Source organism: Diprion similis, chromosome 8, assembly GCF_021155765.1.
Source record: "Diprion similis isolate iyDipSimi1 chromosome 8, iyDipSimi1.1, whole genome shotgun sequence".
Taxonomy (NCBI): Eukaryota; Metazoa; Arthropoda; class Insecta; order Hymenoptera; family Diprionidae; genus Diprion; species Diprion similis.
Window position 1 is genome coordinate 6096828 of NC_060112.1, and position 25996 is coordinate 6122823.

The 25996-nt window shown below is 36.7% G+C and overlaps 4 protein-coding genes across 7 annotated transcripts; 2 read left to right on the forward strand and 2 right to left on the reverse strand.

The window, feature by feature from the left end:
- Nucleotides 1-354: 354 nt before the first annotated feature.
- LOC124409939 (ribosomal RNA small subunit methyltransferase NEP1) lies at nucleotides 355-2216 on the reverse strand. Its single transcript, XM_046887918.1, has 4 exons — nucleotides 1970-2216; nucleotides 1473-1716; nucleotides 1034-1242; nucleotides 355-895 (listed from the first exon to the last, which is right to left on the reverse strand). Exons 1-4 carry the CDS (start codon nucleotides 2111-2113, stop codon nucleotides 782-784), a joined length of 711 nt encoding a protein of 236 aa, XP_046743874.1. The 5' UTR covers nucleotides 2114-2216; the 3' UTR covers nucleotides 355-781.
- Nucleotides 2217-4115: 1899 nt separating this feature from the next.
- On the forward strand, nucleotides 4116-14287 carry LOC124410035 (glycerol-3-phosphate dehydrogenase [NAD(+)], cytoplasmic-like). 2 transcript variants are annotated; one of them, XM_046888144.1, is made up of 8 exons: nucleotides 4116-4423; nucleotides 5640-5817; nucleotides 9243-9383; nucleotides 9479-9620; nucleotides 11534-11646; nucleotides 12006-12236; nucleotides 12311-12510; nucleotides 14212-14287. In XM_046888144.1, the coding sequence occupies exons 1-8, from the start codon at nucleotides 4380-4382 to the stop codon at nucleotides 14270-14272; spliced, it is 1110 nt and encodes a 369-aa protein (XP_046744100.1). In that variant the 5' UTR covers nucleotides 4116-4379; the 3' UTR covers nucleotides 14273-14287. The 2 variants fall into 2 exon arrangements, with proteins under 2 accessions (XP_046744100.1, XP_046744101.1); XM_046888145.1 differs by lacking the exon at nucleotides 14212-14287 and having other exon boundaries at nucleotides 4117-4423; nucleotides 12311-13632.
- A 1866-nt stretch (nucleotides 14288-16153) lies between these two features.
- On the forward strand, nucleotides 16154-24512 carry LOC124410036 (glycerol-3-phosphate dehydrogenase [NAD(+)], cytoplasmic-like). 2 transcript variants are annotated; one of them, XM_046888147.1, is made up of 8 exons: nucleotides 16154-16556; nucleotides 17617-17797; nucleotides 21650-21790; nucleotides 21937-22078; nucleotides 22206-22318; nucleotides 22604-22834; nucleotides 23100-23299; nucleotides 23802-23870. In XM_046888147.1, the coding sequence occupies exons 1-8, from the start codon at nucleotides 16510-16512 to the stop codon at nucleotides 23830-23832; spliced, it is 1086 nt and encodes a 361-aa protein (XP_046744103.1). In that variant the 5' UTR covers nucleotides 16154-16509; the 3' UTR covers nucleotides 23833-23870. The 2 variants fall into 2 exon arrangements, with proteins under 2 accessions (XP_046744103.1, XP_046744102.1); XM_046888146.1 differs by lacking the exon at nucleotides 23802-23870 and adding an exon at nucleotides 24210-24512 and having other exon boundaries at nucleotides 16194-16556.
- On the reverse strand, nucleotides 17871-20194 carry LOC124410037 (peroxiredoxin-6-like). 2 transcript variants are annotated; one of them, XM_046888148.1, is made up of 4 exons: nucleotides 19977-20192; nucleotides 19343-19717; nucleotides 18472-18547; nucleotides 17871-18090 (listed from the first exon to the last, which is right to left on the reverse strand). In XM_046888148.1, exons 1-4 carry the CDS (start codon nucleotides 20057-20059, stop codon nucleotides 17962-17964), a joined length of 663 nt encoding a protein of 220 aa, XP_046744104.1. In that variant the 5' UTR covers nucleotides 20060-20192; the 3' UTR covers nucleotides 17871-17961. The 2 variants fall into 2 exon arrangements, with proteins under 2 accessions (XP_046744104.1, XP_046744105.1); XM_046888149.1 differs by having other exon boundaries at nucleotides 18042-18216; nucleotides 18387-18547; nucleotides 19977-20194.
- Nucleotides 24513-25996: the final 1484 nt, after the last annotated feature.

The window sequence follows — 25996 nt, forward strand, 5'->3', positions numbered from 1 at the left end:
CGAAAATGATTCGGACTACACGCTTTATGGATACTCAAATTATCGGTCAAGTATTGTTCGGAGCTGCCTACGTACATGGACGATATCGTCAGCCATATTGCAATGATGACGAAACGAAATCCTATACGTATAGGGAATAAGAGAGTTCAGTAACCTCCCACAATAGGCGTTTCGATGCTAAACGGTTTTTCCCTCCGTTTTTTTTCAACAACTTTTTCAACAACAATCCAATCACGCCGCGTGCGCGACCTAGGATGTACCGATGAATCAACAATACTCTCGTACGCGTTTGGAAAAAAAAAATTAACATTAGCGGGATGGTTCGGTTATGGCTAAATAAATTGTACATGCATGTAATTATACCGATAGTAATTTAATTGCGTTGCGCTTCCTTGTTAGTCGACAACGAACGCCAATTTACTATATTACAGTAAATTATCACTAATAACCGCAACTGATCATTTTCCATTTTCATAATACGGAAAATTACATCCACCACATTCGGAGGACATAGAAAAAAACCGTGTACAGTATCGAATAATTGAAAGGAATTTGTTAGAAACACTAATAATTTCTGTGGAAGAGTATAAAGTTAACTCTAGAACCTGAGGGTTCAGCTTTTGGTGTTGTACGAAATTTTCAATAATAATTTTGATAGGGATTTTATATTTACCTATTGGATTAACAAACACAACCATTAAGTGTAGTCCAATGACTGTGTAGAATTGTTTTGTACACTTATTACAAATATGAATGTTTTGTATATCAAGTATTTCTTAAACTAAATAACCCCCCAAACTTCTTCAAATGCTGAGCACAATTTGCTACAAGTCAGGGCGCCAGAAAGGGGATAATTACTTATCGATATCGTGTCTTCCGCGTAATCCGGATTCACCTGAAATCATTCAACAACATTCAATCACGAATCAAAATCATGCAGCCAGCTAAATTATAAAACTATTTAGGCATCGGTTTGCTATCAATTAAACTATTAACTCAAAATGAGTTTTGAAAAATTTTTACACAAACATACTTGACCATGCGCCATGGCTCCTACAACAATCGCAATTGGTTCTTCAGCAGGAATGAATTCACGTGGATTCTGGACCTTTTTGGCACTGTAAGACATCACGAGTTTCCTGCAACCCACTGGCAGATGATCCGTGACTGGATTTTTAATCACTTTAAGTAATTTCATAGGACCGTCAGAAGCTCGCACGTTAAACTTATGAAGCAGCTGTACTGTGTGAAGAAAGAGAGAGAATTATACAAGTGAAAACATATTTGTTATTAAGAAATGATAGAACAGAATCAAATAACATTTTAATGATTCCAGGATTTCGCTTTAGAATTGAATAAAGTTGTACAATAAATGAGGATAAGTTATTTTTTTTAAAACTTGTGTCTGAAAAGACTGAGAAGGAAGCAACGACTAGATATATCATGAAAAGTAGAAACAAATTGTTATTCACCCATAAGACCAGCAAATCGTTTGAACGTCCTGGGTATCCTTGTTTGCGGATTAACTTCGATCAAGACATTTTTCTCAGTGTGAATATAGACTTGTAATAAACCAGCTCTGTTCAGCGGGCTGTCCATCAACATCAGGAGACACTGGTGCGTTATATCTGGCCTACAGCTCCCGGGCTCTCGATTGTTTTTCTTCAACATATTGGCATGATCGTCGCAGTTTAGTAGTTCAAAGCTGTTACCCACCTATAATATCAATGGAAAAGAAAAAATCACAGTCAAGAAGTAAACTTGACAGGGAAAAGAATGAGACTAGCCTGAACACCGTGTCTAACAAAATTCTTTCGCTTAATTGTTCGATATCGCTTTTGACCAGTATATTTCTTGACAGTAATGGAAAAATCGAGTTTTCAAACAGTTATGTCTAACTCTTTACAGTGTTCAAGTTACTATAATAATAAGAGTAAAATTGGAATTCGAGCTAATAACCTAACCTTACCTTGACGGATTCTAACTGGGCTTCGTCCAGTATTACTATGAGACGTTTTTCTTGATTTTTGATGTGGGCAATTTGCAGATGTTTTGGCATTGGGTCGAACTCAAATTCGTCTTTATCTTCGCCATGCTTTCTTTTCTTACCCATTTTTTCTACAGGTTGACAAGACCAAAACAAACTCGATTTCAGATGAGGAAATTTCACAGCACGTGCACGGCTGTCGCCATTTGCAAGTTGAAATTGAGATCGTCGATATCACGGATCGAAAGTATCTGACTATTCGAGACGTTGTTCGAGATGTCGATCGTCGATTATTGACATTGCGTGTCTAAACATAATTGTGAAAAGTGTATTTCTGTAAAAGATAAGTCTACAAATGCATGGGTTGTGCGTAGAAAGATGGGACCAAGTTTCGAGAAAAATTGTAGAATTCCACGTCAAAATCTGGAGTAAATTCTTAACATGTTCGAAATTTAAATCAAACTTTCAATTATTGTCACCAGGTTCGAGGGCGCAACGTCGCGAATGAGGCAGACGGACGATGATTGATCGTGGAAACTTTTCCATCGTTGAATTGAATCTTGCAAATGATGCCTGTAATAAACTTATGGAAATATCCAGTCGACGCTGCTTTGTGCGCTCGCCTACAGAATATCTATTCACGCAGACAGCAGATGTAATAACCGACGGAAAAATTGGAACTTGAAACTCAATGAGAGCGACGTGGTAATCGTATATATATCAATCCAATAATTACCATTTGCATTGAATTGAATATAAATTATAAAGTCTAAAAAAATTTTGAAAATATTAGAAGAAAATTATACATGTTTTTATGATTGGGGTGATATTATTATAACATACTGGCGTGAAAATGTTGATATTATAAACGAGCAGATAGCGCTTAATATGATTGCTCGGTGAAGTAATTTTGGTGACGATTACTTGAATTTGCGTAAATTAAAACGTTCGCGCTGGGTAATCTTGAGATTAGATTCATTACTCGATGATATCTGATTAGCATTTGTGATCAGGTAGCAGCTGCTCACGCATACGTACATCGTACGTGTGCAGAGATTAAAACATCAGTGAAAATTATAGTATACTCTCCACTCTTTGATACCCATTATCTCTCAATCACCCTTCAAATTACGCGGGTGGGACAAACGAGGCTTATAGAAACTAATTATTTAAATCTGATTCTCAATTTCGCGCTGCTGAACCTATCGATTTTTATACGTGGCTTTTGCCCATGCGCGTAGTCAGATTCATAAAATTCATACCGACCATGAACGTTATAAATTGACCTCGGTCGTGACCTCGACAGGATTTCAGCTGTAGAAACCAGCACATTCGTGATCTGTTTCACAGTTCGGAAAACTTCCACTAAACTCTTGGCCTGTTTAATTCGATGCCACGTGCCGCATCGAACCGTTGGTGATTCGGCTACGATTATAATAGTTTTTCTCACACTCATATATCGACTTATCGAGAACGCCGTGACTACAGGCAGAGATAAAAATGGATTTTTCCCCTAGCAAATACCGTCCAATTAAAGTCATTTTTGAAAAGTTTGCAACCGACAGCGTTCGTTACATAATACTCCGTACATCGGGGTTGAAATTTGACAAACGAGCGGCGGCTATGTTCGAATTTCGACAACGGCTGAAATTCAACTAATTTTGCTTTAAGAATATCATTCAAGTAATCATAAGCGTAACTTCCAGTAAACAAAAGTTTACACTTCGATAGTAGCCAAAAGTTAGCTGCCAACAACACGATCCTTACAGAAGTTTTTAAAGCGGTGTAAAAATTTGGCGTTTCAGCGGCGGCCATGTTAGATAATTTTGCCGATACATGGAAACTTAATTCGACCTTACGATCAATCAACCAAACGTCAAGCTTCCGTGGCTAAACAAATGAAAGGGGAAATTGTGGAACGTAATTTCATCCCGTGGAAATTTTGTGCTCAATCAAGTGTACAGCCTGGCATCCGCAAATTTTTAAGCACCTCTTCTTACCGCTGCGGCTTATCATGCGTCTTTGCGATTGGTCGGGCGATTGCCCCCCCCCCTCCCCCCCCCCCCCCCCCCGGCACGGCCCTGTTGTACACATTTGTAAGCGAGTTCGCCGCGCGTTCGGCGTTCAGTCGATCAGCGTTGCGTTCGGTAGGTAAATCCAGTTTCGACCTCCCTTGGATCCACTGGCCAGTAGTCGTCGCAGTAGCTTCAGTCGTGGTCGAGCTTCAGGATCAGTCGCGTGGGAATCGGAGGCCGCGGGAAACGTGGTGGGCAGTGCTTAGTGCGCGTGTGAATCGTCTATCTTTTTCTTTTCCCTTTCTGCTTTCCTCTTCTCGTGGGCACCCGAAACGCCGATTTCGTCAATAAAACAAAGCAACGTGAACGCATTAGCAATGGCAGAAAAGAAACGCGTCTGCATCATAGGCTCTGGCAACTGGTAAGTCATCCCTACGTTTACGCTTATACGATCGATTTCGCTGTGTGTGCAGGGCGGCGCACGATATCGTTGAAATAATACCTCGATTATATTGTACGCGACAAGTTTCCTCGGCCAATTAACCTGAGTAAGCATGCATAACGACGGAACAATCGTTATACCCAACCGACAAGCATATAACGAGCTTTCATGCTTTTCTATAAACATAAAATAACAATTAAGCAGAGTTGCCGCACGACTTATAATCGCCGTCGACTGCTTCCCGGGGTCAAATATATATATCAAACTGTGTATACCGATCCGTATCGTGTTTTTAGTCTTATCTTAAGATGTTTTTTTTCTATATTTGTGTCTATATCATCGTCGTCGGCCACTTCCTCGGTCAGCAAGAATGTCGCCCACGTTTCAGATTATCTCTGTTTGTTACAACGTACACGTATAATATTACGCGCGGTACGGTAACGTGGCTTTCAATTGTTTTTTATCGCCTTCGATTATAGAAATTCAAAAACTTACATAGAGGTCTCTTCCTCCTCGAATCGTAATTAACCGACCGAATTGTCGGCAACTTCATAGCGTTATTCGGTTGTTTTTAATGTACAAACTTGCCTAGGTATAGACGTATACATATTACCATTCTTACAAGATGATCTCTGTAGTTAGATTTTAATATAGCTGATATGTGTGTAATTTTACAGAACGATAATACGCAGCTGTGCGGCGTGGAAGGTCGCGTGTCGCGTTTATACGTATAGGTATACACATACCTATACTGGGTATAAATATATATGTATAGAAAAATATATAGACTCGTGCGTATATCGTACTCGTAATATTATTCATATAGGTATAAGACCGCTGCCTTTTCCACACTGAGAATGTCATCAGCTGTAGTATACTTGCTTATAACTGCTGAAAATAGAATCATCCTCGCGTGAGTCCGTCACGTGAGTCTGGAGAAAGTCTGGAATCATTGTACATATAGGTATGCTATTATCATCGAGCAGAGACAGAGAGTATAATTAATAGAAGTATGAAAATAATTAGCGCTTCTCGCGGACGACGAGGAGAGCCGGATGAGTTTGCGATTTTAAAATTCGTACCAGGGAATGAATGAATCATATTCTGATCGTTAATCAATCAATATACGCCATTATCGCATGGTGTATACATGACAAATAATCTACCTTTACTTAATTTATTCCTATATTTTCAGGGGATCTGCGATTGCTAAAATCGTCGGTAAGAATGCCAGGGAACTTCCTCAGTTCGAAGAACGAGTCACGATGTACGTTTACGAGGAGTTGATAGACGGTAAAAAACTTACCGAAATCATCAACGAGACTCACGAGAACGTCAAGTATCTACCAGGGCACAAGATTCCCGAAAATGTGGTAAGTTTAGTGCTGTAATCGTTGTGTTTAATGACATATCGATTAATTAAGTTGCGGAACTTGTACAATATATAATATTTTATTGTTTATACTTAGTGTCCTTGTAACACTATATTCGCCTATCTTTTTCATCACAGACTATCAGCTTTCTTTAACTTTCAGTACATATCTAATGTGAATTTGATACAACGATCACAGAATTTCATTTATCATCTACATCATGTTACAGTTATACTATACGTGTATATATATTAGATTGTATCAAAAAAATTGACTATTTTTTTTTTGAAAAATATACTGAAAATATTATTCAGGATACCGGAAAAGGTGCCTGTTAAAATGGGAGCTCTTAATTTTAATACTAAGATGTGCCTCACCGCGATTTTCTACTTTCCATAAGAATAACATGGCACAAATGGTTCTTGCTCCTCGCGATTTTTATAACTAGATAAGGACGCGTCGTACAGAAAATTTATAAACATGTTTTTGTAGAAAAATGAACGTTCTATAAAAAAGGTCTGTTGTCATTTTACGATAAATCTACTCCTTCAAAAGTTATTTGAGGTCCTTTGTTGATGTTTGACCTCGAATAACTTTTGAAAGAATAAATTTATCGTAAAATGACAAGCTACCTTTTTTGTAGAACGTTCAATTTCCTACAAAAACATGTTTATGAATTTTCTGTACGACGCGTCGTTATCTAGTTATAAAAATCGCAAGGAGCAAGAACCATTTTTGCCATGTTATTCTTATGGAAAGTAGAAAATCGCGATGAGGCACTTCTTAGTATTAAAATTAAGAGCTCCCATTTTAACAGGCGCCTTTTTTCGTTATCCTGAACAATATTTTCAGTATATTTTTCAAAAAAAAAAATAATAGTCAATTTTTTTGATACAGTCTAATATATATATATTACAGTACACATGCATTCAAGCGATTACGCGACCGTATTATATCTAGGGATTAGATTCAAATCCCTGAATGTTTTTTTTATCCGACATCGTTACGAAACTGATTATCTCTATCTATACATCGAGTTTGGAGGTATATAGTTGTATATACGTATTTCGATCACTGATGGATTATGTTGCGATTTAATCAGGCTCCTCTTCCATGCAGCATATAGTATACAGTTTTACACGGCAGTTTAATCGCGATAATGCACGTAATCAGAGTTGAGAAATATGTTTTCTTAATTTGACAGCTGTGATGGATGTATTTTATTTTACAATTTTCACATTCATTCGCCTCTTGATAATGCATTAATGAAAGTGTCTAATTTTCTCTGTATTTCGTGAATAAGTAAGTGTAAATTACAAGATTTCACTTTTCTTGTACACTGAAATTTTTTCAGCGTTTATTCCTGCCCATTGATAGATTATTTCTTTCAGCTTATTGTTAGTCCGAAACTGTTATAATACGTAAAAAACTAGTAATATTGAATTTGTTTATGCAGCCAAGTTATTCAGACGTATCTATAATATCCATATATACATAACGTGCTGACAAAAGTGATTAACAATCTTCAAGAAAGCTTGTAATAATAATTACCTTGTAAAATACGGTGATACAGGTATCACATTATTACTTGTAATAGTGAAAATACAGTAGTACGTAGCTAACTAAAACCTTGACCAAAGTTCAGCGCTGCAGTAACAAAGCGCGAGAGCGTCGCATAACTCGTTACAAGTAGAATATGTAGAGTGAATATTTATAGTGTATACACTATACATATATAATCCTGTATACCCATATGAATACCAATATGAGCGTGTATAATGTATATACAGACAAGGAACAACATAACGTAAAATACCATGGTAAAAATATTGACGGAATTAGCGGGAGTAAAAAAAAAGAAAAAAAAAAAATCAAGGAGTGAGAATAAGTAAAAATGTAAATTTATACGAAATGTTCGATAAGAATTGAACATGCTTAAAACCACGTGTATTATATACTTCTGCTTCTTTGTTTTCATTTTCGTCCGGCCTCTTTACAGTGTTTACAAACCCGCTGCTACTGCAGGTGCATGAGAAAAAAACGTATATATAATTACTTAAATATGTATACATATTACACGCTTTTTCAACAAACAACCACTTATAGTTATACAGGTGTTAAATTTTCGTAACGCTTGGTGAAACTCGTAACGAGCCAAGAGAAATACAAAAAATAAAAAATAGAAAAAACAATTTATAAAAAAAAAAAAAAAAACACATGCAGGCAAAAATGAGTGCTTTTGTAACGCGATCGGTTGTGTTTAAACTTCTTTTCTTTTTTCTTCCTTTGACGAAATATTTTACTCGCAATTTACTCGGTCTACAGTTTAATTAATGTGTATAATGTCGTTATGAATTAGTGCAGTTAGAGGAACAAGAAGGTGCAAGTATACCTATGTTGCGTCATACGTAAGCACTGCGGTTACATTGCTCTAAATTTTCCCCGTTTCCACTTTCCTCTAATATACCTTCTTCTTCTCCTCTATTGTAACCCTTACCTCCTGACATTATGATAGATATATGTGAATGAAAATTAATTCCCCGCTTTCTACTCACTGTACATCTAAGGACAACCCCGCGTTGATATTGATTTTGTAAAGGTGCTGCATCGCGTATTTACATACCGTTTATTTTTCATTTTTCGAACGTGTGTTATAGGCGCATGATAATAAACTGGTACAATTTTTCGCAACGAATATGTAGTTATTCATCATGAATCATTTATTTTATGTCCGCAATGTGATCGTACATTATGGAAAATTAAAATGTTTTAAAAATCTTCTTTATAACGCAAAAAGTAGTGATAATTTTTTTTTTTTTATAGATATTTTAATATGCGGAAAAGTTCAGGCAAAAAAACAAAAACAAAAAAAAACAAAAAAAAAACAAAATGGAAACGCAGGAACGAAAGAATGTGAAAATGTAAAAGTTTGTAAGAAATATATTCTGTGAATTTTATTCGTATTCATTTTCTTCTTTAATTATACCTATGCAAATTGTTTAATGCGTTGCAGCAACGACAGCAGCGTTCTTAAAAGTATAAAATATATCTCGAAATATATATAACGTAGATAAAGATCGCGACGGCTGTCTGTGTTTAAACACGTCTTGTTCACCTGGCTTTAATTGTCCTAGGTCAGGCATGAAGGTCTAACGATAAAAAAAATTGAAGTAAAAAAAATAATCCCTGATTCTGGTTAGGCTACATAAAAACTTCTCTAAATTAAGCTGCACAACCGAGAGGAATCATTTGTGATATATTTAAATACGAAACTTTTTTGTCAGGAGAACACAAACAGGAATAATCCCTGTATTAGAAACGAAATTTATTCTTGGTAAACAGATTTTTTTAAATATTATTATGCGGCGAACAACGTTACAGATTGTTGAAATTTGTTTGATAAAAAACTGACAAAACTCTTGCAGATCGCGGTACCGGATGTCCTCGAGGCGGCCCGAGAAGCGGACATCCTGATATTCGTTGTGCCCCACCAGTTTATCCACAGGATATGCAGCGCCCTTCTTGGAAAGATAAAATCCACCGCTGTTGGCCTGTCGCTGATCAAGGTAGGAGGACATTCGCAAATTTTACCTGGAAAACTTTTTATCACAAATCGGAAATGTTCCGTACTTACATATTGTTACGCTTTCTTTCTTTGCAGGGATTCGACAAACGTGAGGGTGGCGGCATCGAGCTCATATCTCACATAATTGCTAAGGAGCTGAAAATACCGGTTTCCGTTTTAATGGGCGCGAATCTTGCCTCGGAAGTTGCCGATGAGAAGTTTTGCGAAACAACAATTGGTACGGCAATGATTAGACGGATATTACGAATAAACTAGACTTAAGGCTTGAGCCAAAAATTAGGAAAAGAGAAAAAACGACTTGAAAAATGTTTGGCACTCTTATTGGAGCCAATGATATAACTAACACGATTGAAATAACATTTCGACTATACAATGAACATGAAATTGGGCATATTTCAATAACGCAAGCTAAAATATCAACAATTTGAGAAAGTGTTTCATAATTAGAACGTGCGAAATACTTGGACTCTCGTATTTTCGATCCGATTCCAATGTTTTCCGATCATTTAGCTCATTGCTCAGATCCTCACATATTGTCTGAGAAACTCAAGAAATTTTTTACTACAGTGTAATTAAAATGCGCGAATGTAACTACACATTTATCGCACCGTATCTACACAAATCTATTCTGTCTGTAAACGGTTCTTCTGATAATCTCCGGAGTTTCTATCGTAGAAAAAATAAGCCCAAAATTAATTAATTGGGATGAATATATCAGAAGTTAATCGTTTTTAACATTCTAATAATAAAACCTTTTCTAAAATTGTCCATCACTTAGCTTGTGTTATTCGAATGTACTCAGGGTCATTTCTATTACATATAAAAAATACGATTTCATTCGTATTCAATATCATTAACGTGAATAACACTGTTGAAGATTTTCTTACTGATTATTTCGTGTTTCACAACTTTTGATTTCGATGATGGGACCGATTAATCCTTAAAATTTTCCATAATGTCGTTATCAACGTTGCACAGTCAGAGAGAAATACGTTTATGCTTCGCTAGGATGCCTGCGATAAATATCGTGCCTTACGATCGTGCGAACATCGTACCGAATGCGTTCTTTCTTTAAACTGCACACCTGAGACTCGCGCTTGAGGATATATTCAGTTTCTCTTCCTCCATACCGCATGACGGACATTTTGGATCGTTAAGCTACCGTTAAAACTGTCGTCAAATCAACTCCCTGCTGGGAAAATTTTATATAAACTATTGAGAAAATTCAGATCTACGTAAATCGGCATACAAACGTCAATAAGTATAAATAACACCGTTAGTTGAAAAATAATGCAAACCTGATCTCCAACGAAGGCCTAACCGGCATTATTTTGCACATTTATGCAACTAGAAGTATTATTAACATGCCACGCTTGCTTAGTTCTACATTTTTTCTATTGGATAAATACGCAGAATTTATTACATAAAATGGTATTCCACTAACAACTGATTCTCCATAGCATTTTTCAACAGTATTACGTGGTTATTTTCCATCAGAGAAAGTTTTGTATATTATACATGTAAATTACATGCGTGATGTAAAACTAATCCCATAGAAATATGTAAGCGGTGCACTCGAACGGTCTTTGAGGCGGTTATTTAAAGGCGGCGATAAGGACAGGAGATAGTGAAATTTATTGGCTGTGCAGGCAAGTCCGTTTATCTTCGGATACTCGATGCGTTACGAGAATTCATGAAGGCTCTAAAGATACCTCGCGTGATGCTGCTAGTTATATGTGATTAGGAAATGTTTACTTCTCGAAATACTTTTTCCAGCTGATGTTGAATCGTCACTTTTTCTTTCCGATGATAAAAAAAACGTCCATCATGTTGATAATTGACGAAAAATCGGGCTCGTTGTATACGAGAACTTGTGTAAATAAGTTGTAAAACTGATGATAAGATGAGAAGCTTAATCACAGGCAGATTGCCGGTGTTATATTACCGGATTCGAACGTTGTAAATACATAGTCGGTCGCGGAAAAGTAAATCGTTATGTCTGTAGAAGATGAGCTGGATAATCCCTGTCACATCGATAGTTGTTGGATAAGAATACAGATAAGTGGGAGGACCATAATATGATTATATGAAAACTGTGGCGATCAGTTTCTACACGTTGTTCTTTCTCAGGTTGCAAGGATAAACTTGTTGCGCCATTTCTCAGGGACATTATCCAGACCAGCTACTTCAGGGTTGTGGTCGTTGACGATGCCGACGCTGTAGAATGCTGCGGTGCGCTCAAGGTAAGAAGAATGAAAAATTTGCACTCCAGGAAACCGTGACGCACCTTTGAACAACAACCATTATGTAAATAAATACTGAAAAGAAATCCAAAGAACTAATATACCAAACAATTACACAAAAGAAATCTAAAATACTGTATAGAAATACTGAAAACAGTTTTGAGGGGTCGGACGAATTTCGAACAAAACAAATACTAATCGAATTGATGATTGATTGTCGAGATACGTATAAATTTCCAAAATTCACCTATTCTTTCAGTTGTTTACTTTTATATACTTGCTTGATTCGATTTATCATCATTGTACTGCCATAATTGTTTTTGTTTGCTCATATAAATGAAAACTTTGATCAATCGCAGAACATTGTGGCCTGCGGCGCTGGTTTTGTCGATGGTTTGGGACTTGGGGATAACACAAAGGCAGCGGTGATCAGACTTGGACTGATGGAAATGATCAAGTTCGTGGATGTCTTCTTTCCCGGTGGACAGTTGTCTACTTTCTTCGAAAGCTGCGGAGTCGCTGATCTCATAACTACCTGCTACGGAGGTCGAAACAGAAAAGTTTCCGAAGCTTTTGTCAGGACTGGAAAGGTGCGATGCTTATAAATTTTTGACAGTGTTCGTACAAGACAGAGTGAAGTATCAATACTGTTGTCGTTTTTTAGAGCATCGCCGAACTCGAAACTGAGATGCTGAACGGCCAGAAATTGCAGGGGCCTTTTACCGCCGAAGAAGTCAATTATATGCTCAAGTCGAAGGGCATGGAGGGAAGGTTTCCGCTCTTCACAGCAATACATCGAATCTGCGTGGGCGAGCTAAAGCCTAGCGATCTCATCGACTGCATTCGCAGTCATCCGGAGCATATGTAAGCCGAAAGAAATATTAGAGTCGAGAGTAGCGTCAGCCACGACACAAGCTGAACGAACTTGTGTCCCGATTCCTCTGCTTTTATCCTTGCTTCCGTTGCGATTATTCTTTTTCCCACTCAAATAAATGGGATGTTGGGCTTTTAATTATTGGCGTTGCTTTGAATTGCTCAACGAAATTCTACGATGACAAAATCAGAATAAATAGGTAATACCGGATTTCTTCTGGATACTTTAAAAGGTATTATTATTACCTTATGCGTGGAAAAAACAGAGTAGTGCAAAAATTTCTTCATGCACAAAGACTATGACGTTATTTTGATATTTTAACATGATGTAGTAAAATTATTACATACGTATACCTATGTGAAAAAAGTTTAGCATGGATATATCATCGTAGAATAGATGAAATTCTGACCATAGAGACGAATAGCATTTCATCAATGTCGATTTCAAATTGTTAACCGCATCGTCGGGTGTAAAAGAAAACTTTTAAACATTAGAAAAATCCTCTTTCATTCCTTTACACAATTCAATTCAATTTACTTTCCAATCTTTATTGATTTTCTCCTTCTTTACTTCAAGCATCCGTGCTAACAGAAAAATTCTTGAATTGCGTAACGCTCAACTATCCCTCTAGACAGGAAACCTCAACCACTTGTTAAATATAGGCAACTGTGATTTCCCTCGCACGTGTTTACTTCTTTGATTAATATCTTGTTTTATTGACAAGTATAATGTTAATTTACCACTTGCCCCACTTCAAAGCTCTACTATGCTGTAGTATGACGATTATTCATCGTTTCGTACCAGTTATGTACAACATTGTATTATACGTTTGAGATATTAATATCGCTACGTGGAATTAGATGGCAAAAAACAGCTGCGTTTCAGTTTCAACGTTATATGTATAATGAAATCTAAATTATTGGGATGAATCGCGTCAAGTAAAAAGTCGATAAAGTAATGCTTGCGATCAGCAACGGTACTTTGTTAACTTTAACAATTTTTAATTCCCGTTTTTTCTCCCCTCCTTATTATCAATTTCCGAACCACTCTGAAAACGCAAAATCATCAACTTATTTGCCTGCTAAAGCGTTGCAATGAGTACATTTAACGAGGAGGAAAATAAATTGTTTTACTAACTTGTTATTATGTATATTATATACATACATACGAATAGACATATATTGTATAAAAAAAAAAATATATATGAAAAACTTTGAATTGTTACCATTTATTGTAAATGTTGTTACATTATTACTTATTATTGTATAATAACAATGATAATTATTATTATTATTGTTGATGTTATCATCATAATCATCATGAGCACATATTATGTAATCCCAGAGCATAGAAAAATATAAAATTTATCATTTGTTAACAGAAATAAGTTTTTTTCGGACTTTTCTAGCATCGTTATGTATCAAGAAACTACAACTGAATAGCAGCGTGTTTTTATTTTTATTCTTGATTAACCTACTAATCTTTTATAATTTTATTTGTAAATTGTTTCTCTTCTCTTTATTTCCAATTATGCTGCTTTCCTTATTCGTACTTTTCCTACTTTATCTCACATTTTTTCTGCGTCATCTAAATCTGCATATTTTGTATTTACGTGATTAATCAATTTCGGACTTTAGAACTTACTCTACATATCATACTGAATTCTTATTAATTTGAACTACTGTATTTAGAAACGACGGTTATGGATTTAAGGAACTTCTACCAATTTCATCACCGATATCTCGTCTCTGAAGAAAACAAAATCGCCATACCAGCCAACAGATTGATCGAATTATTTTACTGTGAATGCATCACGTCATATTGAACGTATACTTACTGTGCACGTTTGAATTTTAAATGTGAGTATTTGAATTAATATCACTCAGAATGATGTTATTCATTTTTCATGTTTTTTCAATAATTTTTCACTGTAAATGGCTAGGATTCGAAAACAAAATGTTTTATCTTGTATTTCCTTATTTGCCACCATTTGCAAAAGTTAAGTTTACGATACTATGAATTATCGCCAAAATTATGTGATTATCTTTTTGTACTTTTATAAAAAATTAATTTATATTCTATTACAGTGATAAGGTTAGCAATAAATCATTAGAATTCAACAATTTATTAAGTGATTCTACAAAATGTCTGCCCTTAGAATTATACGCATATTATTTCATCGTTTTATCATGGTTTTATCAGCATCGAAAACGAGCGCTTAGTATTTGAAGATCAAAATAACCGCTTCGCGCTCTCAATTTTTTGTAACTAGGTGGAAGCGTCATCTCGCGGTTGATTGTTGAGTATTGTTAGTTTGCGTAAAGCAATGTCGGTCAGAAAGTTAGAGGCAGATAATACTCCTCGTGGATGGGGTTGCATGAAAGTAGGCGCAAGACATACTGTTTATTCTATTGATAAAAAAAAAAAAAAAGGAAAGGAATTAGTATTGCAGTTTTAGAGCTTACGAGCAGTTGACGATTTCAAAGGTAATTCAGCAATTCGTACATTCCGCTTTTGCATCTATCGTACAACGAACGAAACAGAGTAATAGTAGCAGAAAATGAAAATGATTACCCATCAATGAACGGTAGCTTTGTTTTCTAGATTTTTTTCAAAGCTACTCCGTGATTGAAGAACAATTTTCATTCTCTATTCTTATTTCTATTTGTTGTATCCATTGTATACATTAGGCTTTAAGGAATATCCGATTTACCTAACTTCTTTTCTTCTCCCCTCTTGTTCACGCGTTACAACTTATTACGCATACACATCGTCGTCACGTTGCGTAATGAAAAAGGTAGAGTGAAAAAATAAATAAAATTGCCCACGTGCTTAAATTACGTAACGATTTATATCAGTGACGAAACTCCGCGTGGTTCCGAACAAACCTAGACAATGCTTGAATGTACGTACGGGGTCGATTTACAATTAGTAGGACGATGGGTAAATCGTCGAGAGTTAATCTCACGATTGTCTGTGATTTAATTATTCTTGGTATACCGTCACCGTTAACTGCAGGTGAGCAATGCTCGTCATAATACGAAATACTCGCTAAACTTATAACATGTGTGTTAACATGTATTGTATGTATACGTCGGCATCGGTATTTTTGGCGCGTTAAATAAAATACCCAGGAAGTAACGGAGTCGAGACCTTGGTTCGACTTGGCAGGTTGATCGGTGATGCGCGACCTGATCCAAAGCTATTCGTTTTTTTTTCGTTCACTAATTGGTCTTTTTCTCGTGCTTTTGCCACTACGCTTCCACTTTCTACTTCCTTTTTTCAAAGCTTTATCAAAATTTCGATACTCATACCACTAGCATATTACATTTATAAATTATTCTAATGAACTATAGAGAAACTAGAGAAACCAAATTATTCTGGCCATAATTACAATTGATACAAAACAGCGTTCGATGATTGAAGAGTGACAGAAATGATCGTAAAGCGTGAACAAATTTCAAAGCATTTCAATGTCAGCCATATTGGTTTTCTATACCAGAATTTGAACATTTTTTAATCGTGGATGATTCAAGCAAAAATCCGAATGCGAATGGTTTTGCTGCCGAATCAGAACTGCTGTTGTTCAAATACGTAGACAAAGGCGGGTGAAAAATCATACCCGTTATACTGGGTAATATTTAGCCACTATTCGCCGCCAATTTCGGATTGTTTCAGCGGTCACCCTGCGATTCGACGATTGCGTTTACGTTGGCGATGATCCAGATACATAGAGAAGAGCAGTTCATAGTCTAGCGCTAGACTGTGGCTATTGACTCTGTCTCTTCGCAAGTCGTGGGCTCCGGGTATTATCGCGTTAAGATTTGCGAAGTGAGTCAGTTGGCGGTAACGAGCTCCCGCGATAATCCGACTACCAGCATCATCTCTGTATCTGCAGTGTGTAATTCGGTCTCTGTCATATCACGAGCGGACTGTTAACCGCAGCTGCTTGATTCAAACAGGGATAAATAGCGGAATCAACTCAAGCGATGGGTCGCACAAAGAAGAAGGTCTGCATCGTCGGGAGCGGAAATTGGTGAGAGATTTTAATCGCTCTTTATAATATAGTACATAATGAAATTTTTTTTTCGTCAAGCTGTTTCCCCTTTTTTCAATTTCTCTGTCAATAAAGCCGTGTTTATAAAAATAACTTTTCGATATTGACACTGTTTTCTTTCATTTGCATTCATCCTGCATTTCTGCGTCAGATGTAATGTGTATAGGTATAAAAATGCATATGCGAAGGTTATACCAAGGTGACGTTAATCCGTACTAAACACGATGCACTTGTCGCAGGTTGTTTCGTACGTGTAATAATTATTTTATTGCTCGTTCACGGTTTATGTTTATATTAATCAGAATTATCAATCATTCGTGAGGTCAGATTTGCGACTCGTAGAAAAAACCAATGAATACTAGTCTCGTATCTCCTCCTCCTTTTCGTCGACCTATTTTTCCCTTATTTGTAAATTAATCATCTGATCAATCTTGATCCATGCGTTACTCGCCGCACTATTATTCACTTAGTAAACTTTACAAGAGCCCCATTGCATCAAGTCCACTTATATACTCTGACCACTGCAGCGGAAAACTTTGTCCCTTGAATAAGAAGCATATTCTGCCTACTGGTTTTAACGATTTATAGCCACAGAAAGCGCAGCAAAATTTATGTGCATATTTACTATATATGCGTGCAAAAATCGGCGATAACTCAACCTTCCCTAATTTGGTTGAAAATAAAAGCAATTCTCTGAACTACCATTTCAATGTCAAACCACTCCGATATGGAGGGCAAGGTCTAATTGTAATTGTACGGTTGCGGCACGATAAACATGCACCTTGACTTTGAACCAGTTGAGCAACTCACAAGTCCCTCAGCCAGCTTCAGATAATCGAGTCAAGTTTGTGGCGCGATCACGGTCGATCTAATTGCGCATTACCGATCGACACTTGGACATCTGATATTCACATAGATCATCGTTGATCATGACCCCGATTCTAAGTATTGATTTCGTTCTGATTCCCCGCAAGATTAACTTTCGCATTAAGATCAGTAGTTTCCTCTTCGATTGACGTGGTATCGATTCTTTTTTCAGGGGATCAGCTATCGCCAAAATTGTCGGAGCGAATACAGTCAAGTTCAACACCAAGTTTGAGGAGCGGGTCACGATGTACGTTTACGAGGAAATGATAAACGGAAAGAAACTTACCGAGATCATCAACGAGCAGCACGAAAACGTGAAGTACCTTCCGGGCCACAAACTTCCGGAGAACGTGGTGAGTAGAAATAAGTTTTTTGCACCATTCTCAGCAAGTTTGAAAACATTGTAAACTCAATTGTCAAAGAGTACAGCCAGTTTAGATTCTATGTTTATTATATCAACGTACATATAAAATAGTTTCGAATAAACAATCAGCGTTCGGTATATTTGCGTAGTAAATCAGTAGTCGGTTGTTGTGCGGACGTAAACTTTACCGGAAGGCATGCTTACTTTGTCGACTCCACCGGGGAACAGTTTTGGAATATCGGCATCTTTCACCGTGGGAAGAATCATTACCTTTTCTCCAGGCTGGAAGAAGAAAATTTTATAAAATAGCATGATTCCTATCAGACATTAATTACTTTACAGGTTTTTTGCAGTCAAACAATTCGCGAGACTGTAAGGATTGGGATAACCAAATGAACTTGTCTGTGAGCAGGAAGTATTCTGTGAAACTCACCGTTCAACCACGGCTGATAGGCAACCGAAACTACATTTTTAATACTGATATATTACTGTGCAAAGTGTAGCTCAGGTTACCTATTTGCTGACGTTGACCGACGAGTTTCACTGAATAACCCGGTAAAAGTCAAAAGGCCATGCTAAGTGACAGTTGAATTTTGATGATCTTTGATTTTATCTCCTTGTTCCAAATCGGTGAACTCGTTTGAAAATAATTAAGTCACTTACCACCCAGTTGGCTGGTGTTGCAACTTCTGGGATGCGATCAACCAGCTGCAGGGAGTCAATGACTCTGAGAATTTCACTGTAAAGAAAAAAGAAAAAGTGATAAAATTTGGAAAAACGTTTTACAAGCTACTCGCTGTAATGAAGAATAAAAAATTGGAGTGAGGGTGAGAATGTAGGACGATTAGGAAATAGAAATATTACTATATCGAATTTTCAAAGACACGAAAATTTATTTCATCAAATTTTCAAATGCCGAAAATCGGAGTACATAGAAACTCAAAACGCAGAATTGCAAGATTGAATAAGAATTACAACAAATAAACGATTTTATATTTCCGTTCTTTGTATGCCTTGCCATTTTACATTCTGAGTTTTCTGTATTTCGACATTTTGCATTTCAAAATTCTATAAAGTAGATTTTCATGTTTTTCGAAATTCTGTACTGCGATCCTTCTATTTTATAATACTTCTACATTTTCACATGTTTTGGCTTGCTATATTCTTATTTATTCTAAAAACTCTATATTTTGGCTTTCGATACATCGTGGCTTTTCCACACACTGACTTTCCACATTTTGAAACCTCGTAATAGAATAGATTTCCGCTATTTTGGAAATTCAATTATCCTGACACTTCTATTCCCAGATCTTTCCACGTAATCCCCCTCCCCCTCCCCCCCCCTCCCCACCCCACCCAAATAATTCTGACGATTCTATATTTTACCTTTTTGTACTCCACTTTTAAACATTTTTACTTTTCTACACTTCGAAATTTATCATTTTCAAATCCCGAAGAACAGACTTGAACGTTTTGGAATATTCGCAATCGCAACCCTTCCAATTTCTATAAATCTTTGCAAAAATCTACTCACTCGACGTTGCGTCCAGTCGAAGTCGGGTAGATCATCGCCAGGCGAAGACGGTGATCAGGACTGATGACGTAGAGGGCTCTAACCGTCTGCGCGAAGTCGGGATTCTTCCGGTTCTCCTCGTCGATCATGTCCAGCTGTACGGCGAGGGTGCGATCGGGATCGGATATAATGGGGTAGGGAAAGTCCCCGGGGATGTCCTGGCAGTAGGACTTTATGTCGTTCACCCAGTCGACGTGCTCCTGGAGCTTGTCGCAGGAAAGTCCGAGGACTTTCGTGTTTCGCTTGGCAAATTCCGGCGCGTGAACCGCGATTCGTCCCAGCTCCGTTGTGCACACCGGGGTGAAGTCAGCTGGGTGCGAAAACAGCACCACCCACCTGTCCGATCCAGAAATTCGTAGTTACCATGATGGAAATGAAATAATTGAAACCGTCTTTACTCAAGAATTTCGCTGTTTTTTGTCGCTTCTCTTACCAAATTCGCATATTTTTCAGGATTGAAGTCTTGACGACATGTTTTTGGAAACCCGTCTTTTTTAAATCTTTTACAAAAACGCGGTGGAAGGGATTTAAAAATTGCTTCAAAATTTGCGCCAGACGAAAATTTTTATGCATGGTTATAAATTATTATACTTACGAGTTTCCCTGCCATTTGTAGAAATCTATCGGTCCCTGGGTGGTCTGGGCCTTGAAGTTGGGGATGACGGAGTTCAGCCTCATGACTGGGTTTTTTTTTCTCTCTATTTTACTTAATCACTTTTACTGAAACTCTTTTTTCACTCTGAGAAATCGGTATGACGATATCGAAAGTACGGCCGCGTTGAGTGCTCGGTAAAGACTGATGCCGGCGGAACACTTGTCCTCGGTTTTTATAGCTGGATATCATCTTGTAAAGTCGGCTTGTTTTCTCGAGGCCTTTATCAATCACGTGATGGGTGTGTATATAATGATACCGGCTACAGGGATTACGGGAGGGAGAAATAATAGCGCTGCTCGAATCGAAGCCGTATTGCAAGTGTCTCGGATTATTTCAGAATTATCAATCGGCCGTAGCGTTTCGATCAAAAGTTAGGAAAAAGAGAAAAAACTGCTTGGAAAATTTTCAGCAGTATTGTACTTAGCCAATGATTGTAAACGCGAATGAACCAACAATCCTGACGTGCGATCAAAATGGTTTTAGGAAAATTCGGAAAACGCACAAGTAGCTCTCAGATATCACCATTTTGAAAATGGTGTTTACAGCAGAGGAACATAAGTGTAAAGCTTATTCTTGGAGGCTTGGGAAATTGTTAAATATTAGCCAAAATCACAGATGAAAAGTTAAAAAAAAAAAAAAAAAAAAAATGCCTTATGTTAGTACTAAATGTCGAAAAGACAGTTGATGTGTGACTTACGAAAATCACTTTGATTGTTTACCAGTACATGGAATAATAACTTAGGGTGCTCAAATGTCAAATCAAGAAAAAGGCAAATTTAACTTCCTGAAATTAGTGTACAGGTTGACAAAAAAAATCGTAGGTAAATACTCGGCAGTGAAACACTGCAACAAATTGCCTGACAGCTTGAAAAAGCTGTAAATAATCAGAAGTAAAAAATATAACGAAGTTATTCTACGTGCAATATCTTTAAATTGATTAAAGTTAGCAAAGAAAGCAAATAACTTTAAAGAAATTACACTTCGTGACCTTTTCTGTAGTTTAAATAACTCGGTATTATAACATTCTCCGAAATAAATCGACTTCTTTTTATCATATTTTTATTTCTTTTGCATTCAGATACGAAAACGATTTTACTTGTACACCGTTTAATTTATGTTGGACGGAAATATTCCAGGCGTATCGACAGTTGGACTTGCGGATTTGAATCGGCTTATAACTAATTACCGATCACTTAAATAGTCTGTAAAATATGCAACCTCGTCGCGAATATTCAAATTGATGTATATCTGGTCACCGGAATGATATCGCATTCCAAATAGTATTAAAAACAAATGTTTTACGCGAGTGATTTGCATATTATTAAATGGCAATTGCACATTATGACTGCAGTGCTTTGCAATATAGACTTGGCATTGACTTCCGCTCGATGTTGTTTTCCAATTTTTACGGATATTAGGAGGTAAAATTCTGTCTTCAAAATACCTGCGCTTTAAAAAAAAAAGAAGAAAAACCTAAAGGAAAGGAGAATGAAGATGTCTTTTGTTACTAATTGGAATAATTTTTATCACATAATTTCATTCAAAGTTTTTACTCCTACCGATTTTTCGCGCCAAGAAATTCTCCATTTATTTCCAATGGCTGGTTTTTTCAGGTCGCCGTTCCCGATCTCATCGAGGCAGCGAAGGACGCCGACTTTCTGATCTTCGTTATCCCTCATCAATTTATCCGAACCCTATGCGCAACTCTGCTTGGAAAAATAAAGCCAACAGCCGTCGGTCTGTCGCTGATAAAAGTAATTTTTTACAAGTGTTTGAAAAAATTTTCTAGAAGATTTGTGATCGTATCTTGATTACAGACGTTTTTTGTCTCTAGTTTTCATTTTTTTCTCAAAAAAACTATTCTTTTTTTAATTTCATTTTACCCCATTCTTTTATCCAGGGCTTCGATCAAGGCGATGGAAAATCGATCGAGCTGATATCTAAGATAATCGAAAACCTGCTGAAAATACAATGCTACGTTCTAATGGGAGCAAATCTCGCCAACGAAGTTGCCGAGGGGAAATTTTGCGAGACGACGATAGGTGAGTTTAGGCGTTAAGAAAATCCATGTCAATTTACGATTCGAACTCATGAATTTATGAAATACTGCGGAAAATTAACTTACACCATATATACGAGCAAAAATAAAATATCTCAAACACTTCACAGGCTGCAAGGATAAGAGAACTGCGCCTCTTTTGCGAGACATGATTCAAACCGAAAACTTCAGAGTCGTTGTAGTCGAAGATGCTGAAGCCGTCGAAGTCTGCGGCGCGCTCAAGGTAAAATAATAATAATAAATATTTCCCATGATTTCCCATTTTATTTTATTTTTGCATTCATTTTTTTTTCACTTTTAGAGCGAAAAAGTTTAAGTGCACAATTTTTTTGGATTTTTATTCGCTTCAAATAATTCTGCGTACGAATATCGATTCAGCGATTTTACTGTAAAAAAATTTTCTCTACAAAGAAAATAGGAGAGAAAAGTAGAATGAAAAAAAAGTAATCCTGCCAAGGGTTTGCAGAATTTTAATTTACGGTAAATTAATGACTCGTAATTATGACAGAATATTGTTGCCTGCGGAGCGGGTTTCGTCGATGGTTTGGGCCTCGGTGATAACACAAAAGCGGCAATAATCAGACTGGGACTGATGGAGATGGTGAAGTTCGTCGACACTTTTTACGGTGGTTCGAAACTCTCGACTTTCTTCGAAAGCTGCGGAGTGGCCGATCTGATAACGACTTGCTACGGAGGCCGAAATCGACGCGTTTGCGAGCAGTTCGTGAAAACCGGAAAGGCGAGTGAAATAAATATTTCCGTTGAAAGAAGAAGGAAAAAAAAATAACCCCATTTTTGAACGTCTTGTATAAAAAGCAGAAAAACAAAGAATATAAGAAAAATATGGTAACGAAACTATAATTGAAGTTTAGTTATTTTTTAGTACGAGTTTTCAATTTTCTGTAACTGCTTCAACTTTTGTGCAACCAGAAAATGAAATAATGAAAAAAAAAAAAAACAAACTGAAAAAAATGAGAGAATTCATGGAAATATTCGTTTTTCAGACCATCAAGCAACTCGAAGACGAGCTTCTTGCGGGTCAGAAACTCCAGGGACCAGCGACTGCTGACGAGGTTCACACGATGCTTGTAAATCGCGGTGCCACCGACAAGTTTCCGCTCTTCACAGCCGTTCATCGCATCTGCATCGCTGAGCTGAAACCTGCCGAATTTATCGACCAAATTCGAAGCCATCCTGAGCACGTGTGAGTGTTTACTTTATTTTGACCAAAGTTTTTTTCCCCAATTTTTTACCCCTCCATTACCAGTTTGAAAAATTGCTTCCGGTTTTACCGATATTTTAATATAGATTTTAGTCACTTTTTAACATGACTTGAAGAATTGTTAATTTTAAAAAATGAACAATGAACTGGAATTTTTCTCGTAAAACTTCAACGAATTTCAGTTGTAGTTGGTGGGGAAAAAAAAAATGATAACAATAATTCTCTGGGAATTGTTTCGTGATTTTATTCTATTTTCAAAATCGAAATGCATAGGAATTTTTATGATCGAATTTATTCGTTTACAGCGAGTGTATATTTCTCTGTTTTGTGTATGTGGAAAAGATTAATTGCTTCTTGCACTAACAATTGCAGGGTATTTGTAACTAAATTAATCCTGACAGAAAAATCATCTGAACTGCGAACATCGATCGTTACACGACGAGTGATGAGAATTGTAACTTATTGTAAACTTTTCCTCAAACAGGTTCGCTCCGAAAGCTCTCTACGTCTACTAGAAAACTTTCAAGCATAAAGATCTCACAGCATTTTAAGCCTAACCAATTTCAATCGATTACTTACAAATTATTATTCGATTGATTTTTTGTTAAAAATTATTCCTCGTTACTTTTTTTCGTGTATGCTTTGCTTCTGGTTAACTTTTTCTTTGACCATCACCGCGAGTCGATGGCAATTTGTTATGTATGTACTAACCTCGGAGAAATCGGAGCATCGACTAACACTTGAAGTTAGATAACTGCTTTGTAGTGTACGGTGAGTAAATTTTCCTGCTTAATAATACATGGTTCACAAATAATAATGATAATTAACCGTCGGTAAACTGTTATTGATTTTTGATTCCGATGCAAAAACAAAAAAAAAAAAAAACTTGCAGAATGAGACTGGACGGCGTTATTGAAGACGACGACGAGGAAGCTGCCTAGGAGATGTTGCAATCCGTCGAATACGACGGCTAGGATATAGCTGATTTAAAATTAGACACCTAGACGATCATCTCTCGGTCTGGGAGGGAGGAGCGACGAGACATCGGCGTTGACGATTAGAGAGAAACGGAGAAGGAGATGAAGAGAGAAAGAGAAATTGTGTTATGCTGTAAATATTTGAAATCCAATTTGTATATATATGATCTATTAGTTGAGCTCGTTATATGTATATAAATGTATAGACACGTGGTTTATCAATTTCATTCATCGATTTCATCGCAACCATTCGATTATCCCCTATTCGACTTTTGATTCATCTTTTGCTATAAGATGATTTTTCGGTAATTTTTGTTTCAACAGTTTAGTTTACGTTGAACTTTCACACGAAACTGTTTTATTTTTTCAAATGAATTTGACTATTCCTTTTTTGTTGCAAAGTTTCCGACTTTAACGGTTTGAAAATATTATTTCGGTCAGCCAAAAGCGACAAAATTGAAAAATATACTCAACGCAAATTGCAGAGAATAAAAATTTGCAACAAAATTAGTCCGTTCATTTCATCGGAACGAATTATTCTCGTCCCAAATTAATCGGGAATAGATAATCGATTCAATCGACAAAAATCGATTATTTTTCGCGTTTCTTAATTCACAGGTTTGGGTTTCGTCTCTTTCCCGAAGAATTATCGAAAAATTTTTATTCCTTGCTAATTTTTTATCAGTCTTTAAATGATTCCATTAACAACTGTGTCAATTAATTCGAGTAATTGTTGTGATTTTCATTCCGGTTTAGGATTAGAAACGGAGATTGAACGCCTGCAGCGTTTTCTCGACGTGAGAGCAGTCGCGTCGATACTATCTCGAGGGCAAAAGTCTCGTTGATAAGTCATCGACGGTTGGTATTACAGTCGGATAGCATCCATGGATCACAAAATGTAAACTATAATTCTTTATACCCTCTGCAGCTTCCGAGTTGCAAGATTAGATTCAACGAATTCCTAATACAAGTCGGTGAAGTCTTTCGTCTGAAACTCCAAGATATTATTGGGATAGTAAAAAATTTGAGAAGTTTTTTGAAAGACTTGAAATGTCGGAGAATTTTTTAGACTCTTGTGAAAACTCGTACAAAATGTATAAATTTTTGGTAAATTTAATGTTTTTAAATCTACGGAATACGGTAAAGTAAAATTCGTTTATAATTTCGATGAAAAAGTCAAGATTCCAAGCGTTGATTCCTGCAAAAGCAAAAAAAAAAACGATTTAACAAAACAGTTCTCTCTGGAATTGTCGGATCAAGTACGAAGAGCGTAAAAAGTGTGAAATTTAGGTTCATGAATAAAAAACAGATCAGGAATTCCTAATCGAGGAATGATTTTGACTGTTGAAATATATGGTGTATCCGCATTACTTGAGCAAATTAGTAATTACCGGTGATAACGCGATAGAACAATAGAGCGAGAGAGAGGGAAAGAGAAATAATGAGAGATAGACAGAGACTAGCTTTCGCCACTGACACGAAATAAACTGACAAGCCAAATAATCAATCTGAAACTGATTGTTCGAACATCGAATTGCTGCAGGACCGATACACGCGAATTGTCAAGTACATGCATTATACACGCGCAAGGACGGGGAAAATTTAACCCCGATTAACAATTCCAGCTGCAGTTTGAATAGCCGCACGGTTGTGCATATTATATACTCAGCAGTATACACCTTTTTTGTTTACAAAATTCATT

What these genes read in the sequence shown, in the direction of transcription:
- LOC124409939 (XM_046887918.1), bottom strand. Translation starts at nt 2,113, where the DNA reads ATGGGTAAGAAAAGAAAGCATGGCGAAGATAAAGACGAATTTGAGTTC. An exon ending in CCCAGTTAGAATCCGTCAAG is followed by an intron (nt 1,717 to 1,969) that starts GTAAGGTTAGGT and finishes TTGATATTATAG; the next exon opens with GTGGGTAACAGCTTTGAACT. An exon ending in ACGATTTGCTGGTCTTATGG is followed by an intron (nt 1,243 to 1,472) that starts GTGAATAACAAT and finishes TTCTTCACACAG; the next exon opens with TACAGCTGCTTCATAAGTTT.
- LOC124410035 (XM_046888144.1), top strand. Translation starts at nt 4,380, where the DNA reads ATGGCAGAAAAGAAACGCGTCTGCATCATAGGCTCTGGCAACTG. An exon ending in TTGGCCTGTCGCTGATCAAG is followed by an intron (nt 9,384 to 9,478) that starts GTAGGAGGACAT and finishes CTTTCTTTGCAG; the next exon opens with GGATTCGACAAACGTGAGGG. An exon ending in GTTTTGCGAAACAACAATTG is followed by an intron (nt 9,621 to 11,533) that starts GTACGGCAATGA and finishes GTTCTTTCTCAG; the next exon opens with GTTGCAAGGATAAACTTGTT.
- LOC124410036 (XM_046888146.1), top strand. Translation starts at nt 16,510, where the DNA reads ATGGGTCGCACAAAGAAGAAGGTCTGCATCGTCGGGAGCGGAAATTG. An exon ending in ATTTTGCGAGACGACGATAG is followed by an intron (nt 22,079 to 22,205) that starts GTGAGTTTAGGC and finishes AACACTTCACAG; the next exon opens with GCTGCAAGGATAAGAGAACT. An exon ending in AAGTCTGCGGCGCGCTCAAG is followed by an intron (nt 22,319 to 22,603) that starts GTAAAATAATAA and finishes TAATTATGACAG; the next exon opens with AATATTGTTGCCTGCGGAGC.
- LOC124410037 (XM_046888148.1), bottom strand. Translation starts at nt 20,059, where the DNA reads ATGAGGCTGAACTCCGTCATCCCCAACTTCAAGGCCCAGACCACCCAG. An exon ending in TCGACTGGACGCAACGTCGA is followed by an intron (nt 18,548 to 19,342) that starts GTGAGTAGATTT and finishes TTTTCTTTACAG; the next exon opens with TGAAATTCTCAGAGTCATTG. An exon ending in CAACACCAGCCAACTGGGTG is followed by an intron (nt 18,091 to 18,471) that starts GTAAGTGACTTA and finishes TTCTTCTTCCAG; the next exon opens with CCTGGAGAAAAGGTAATGAT.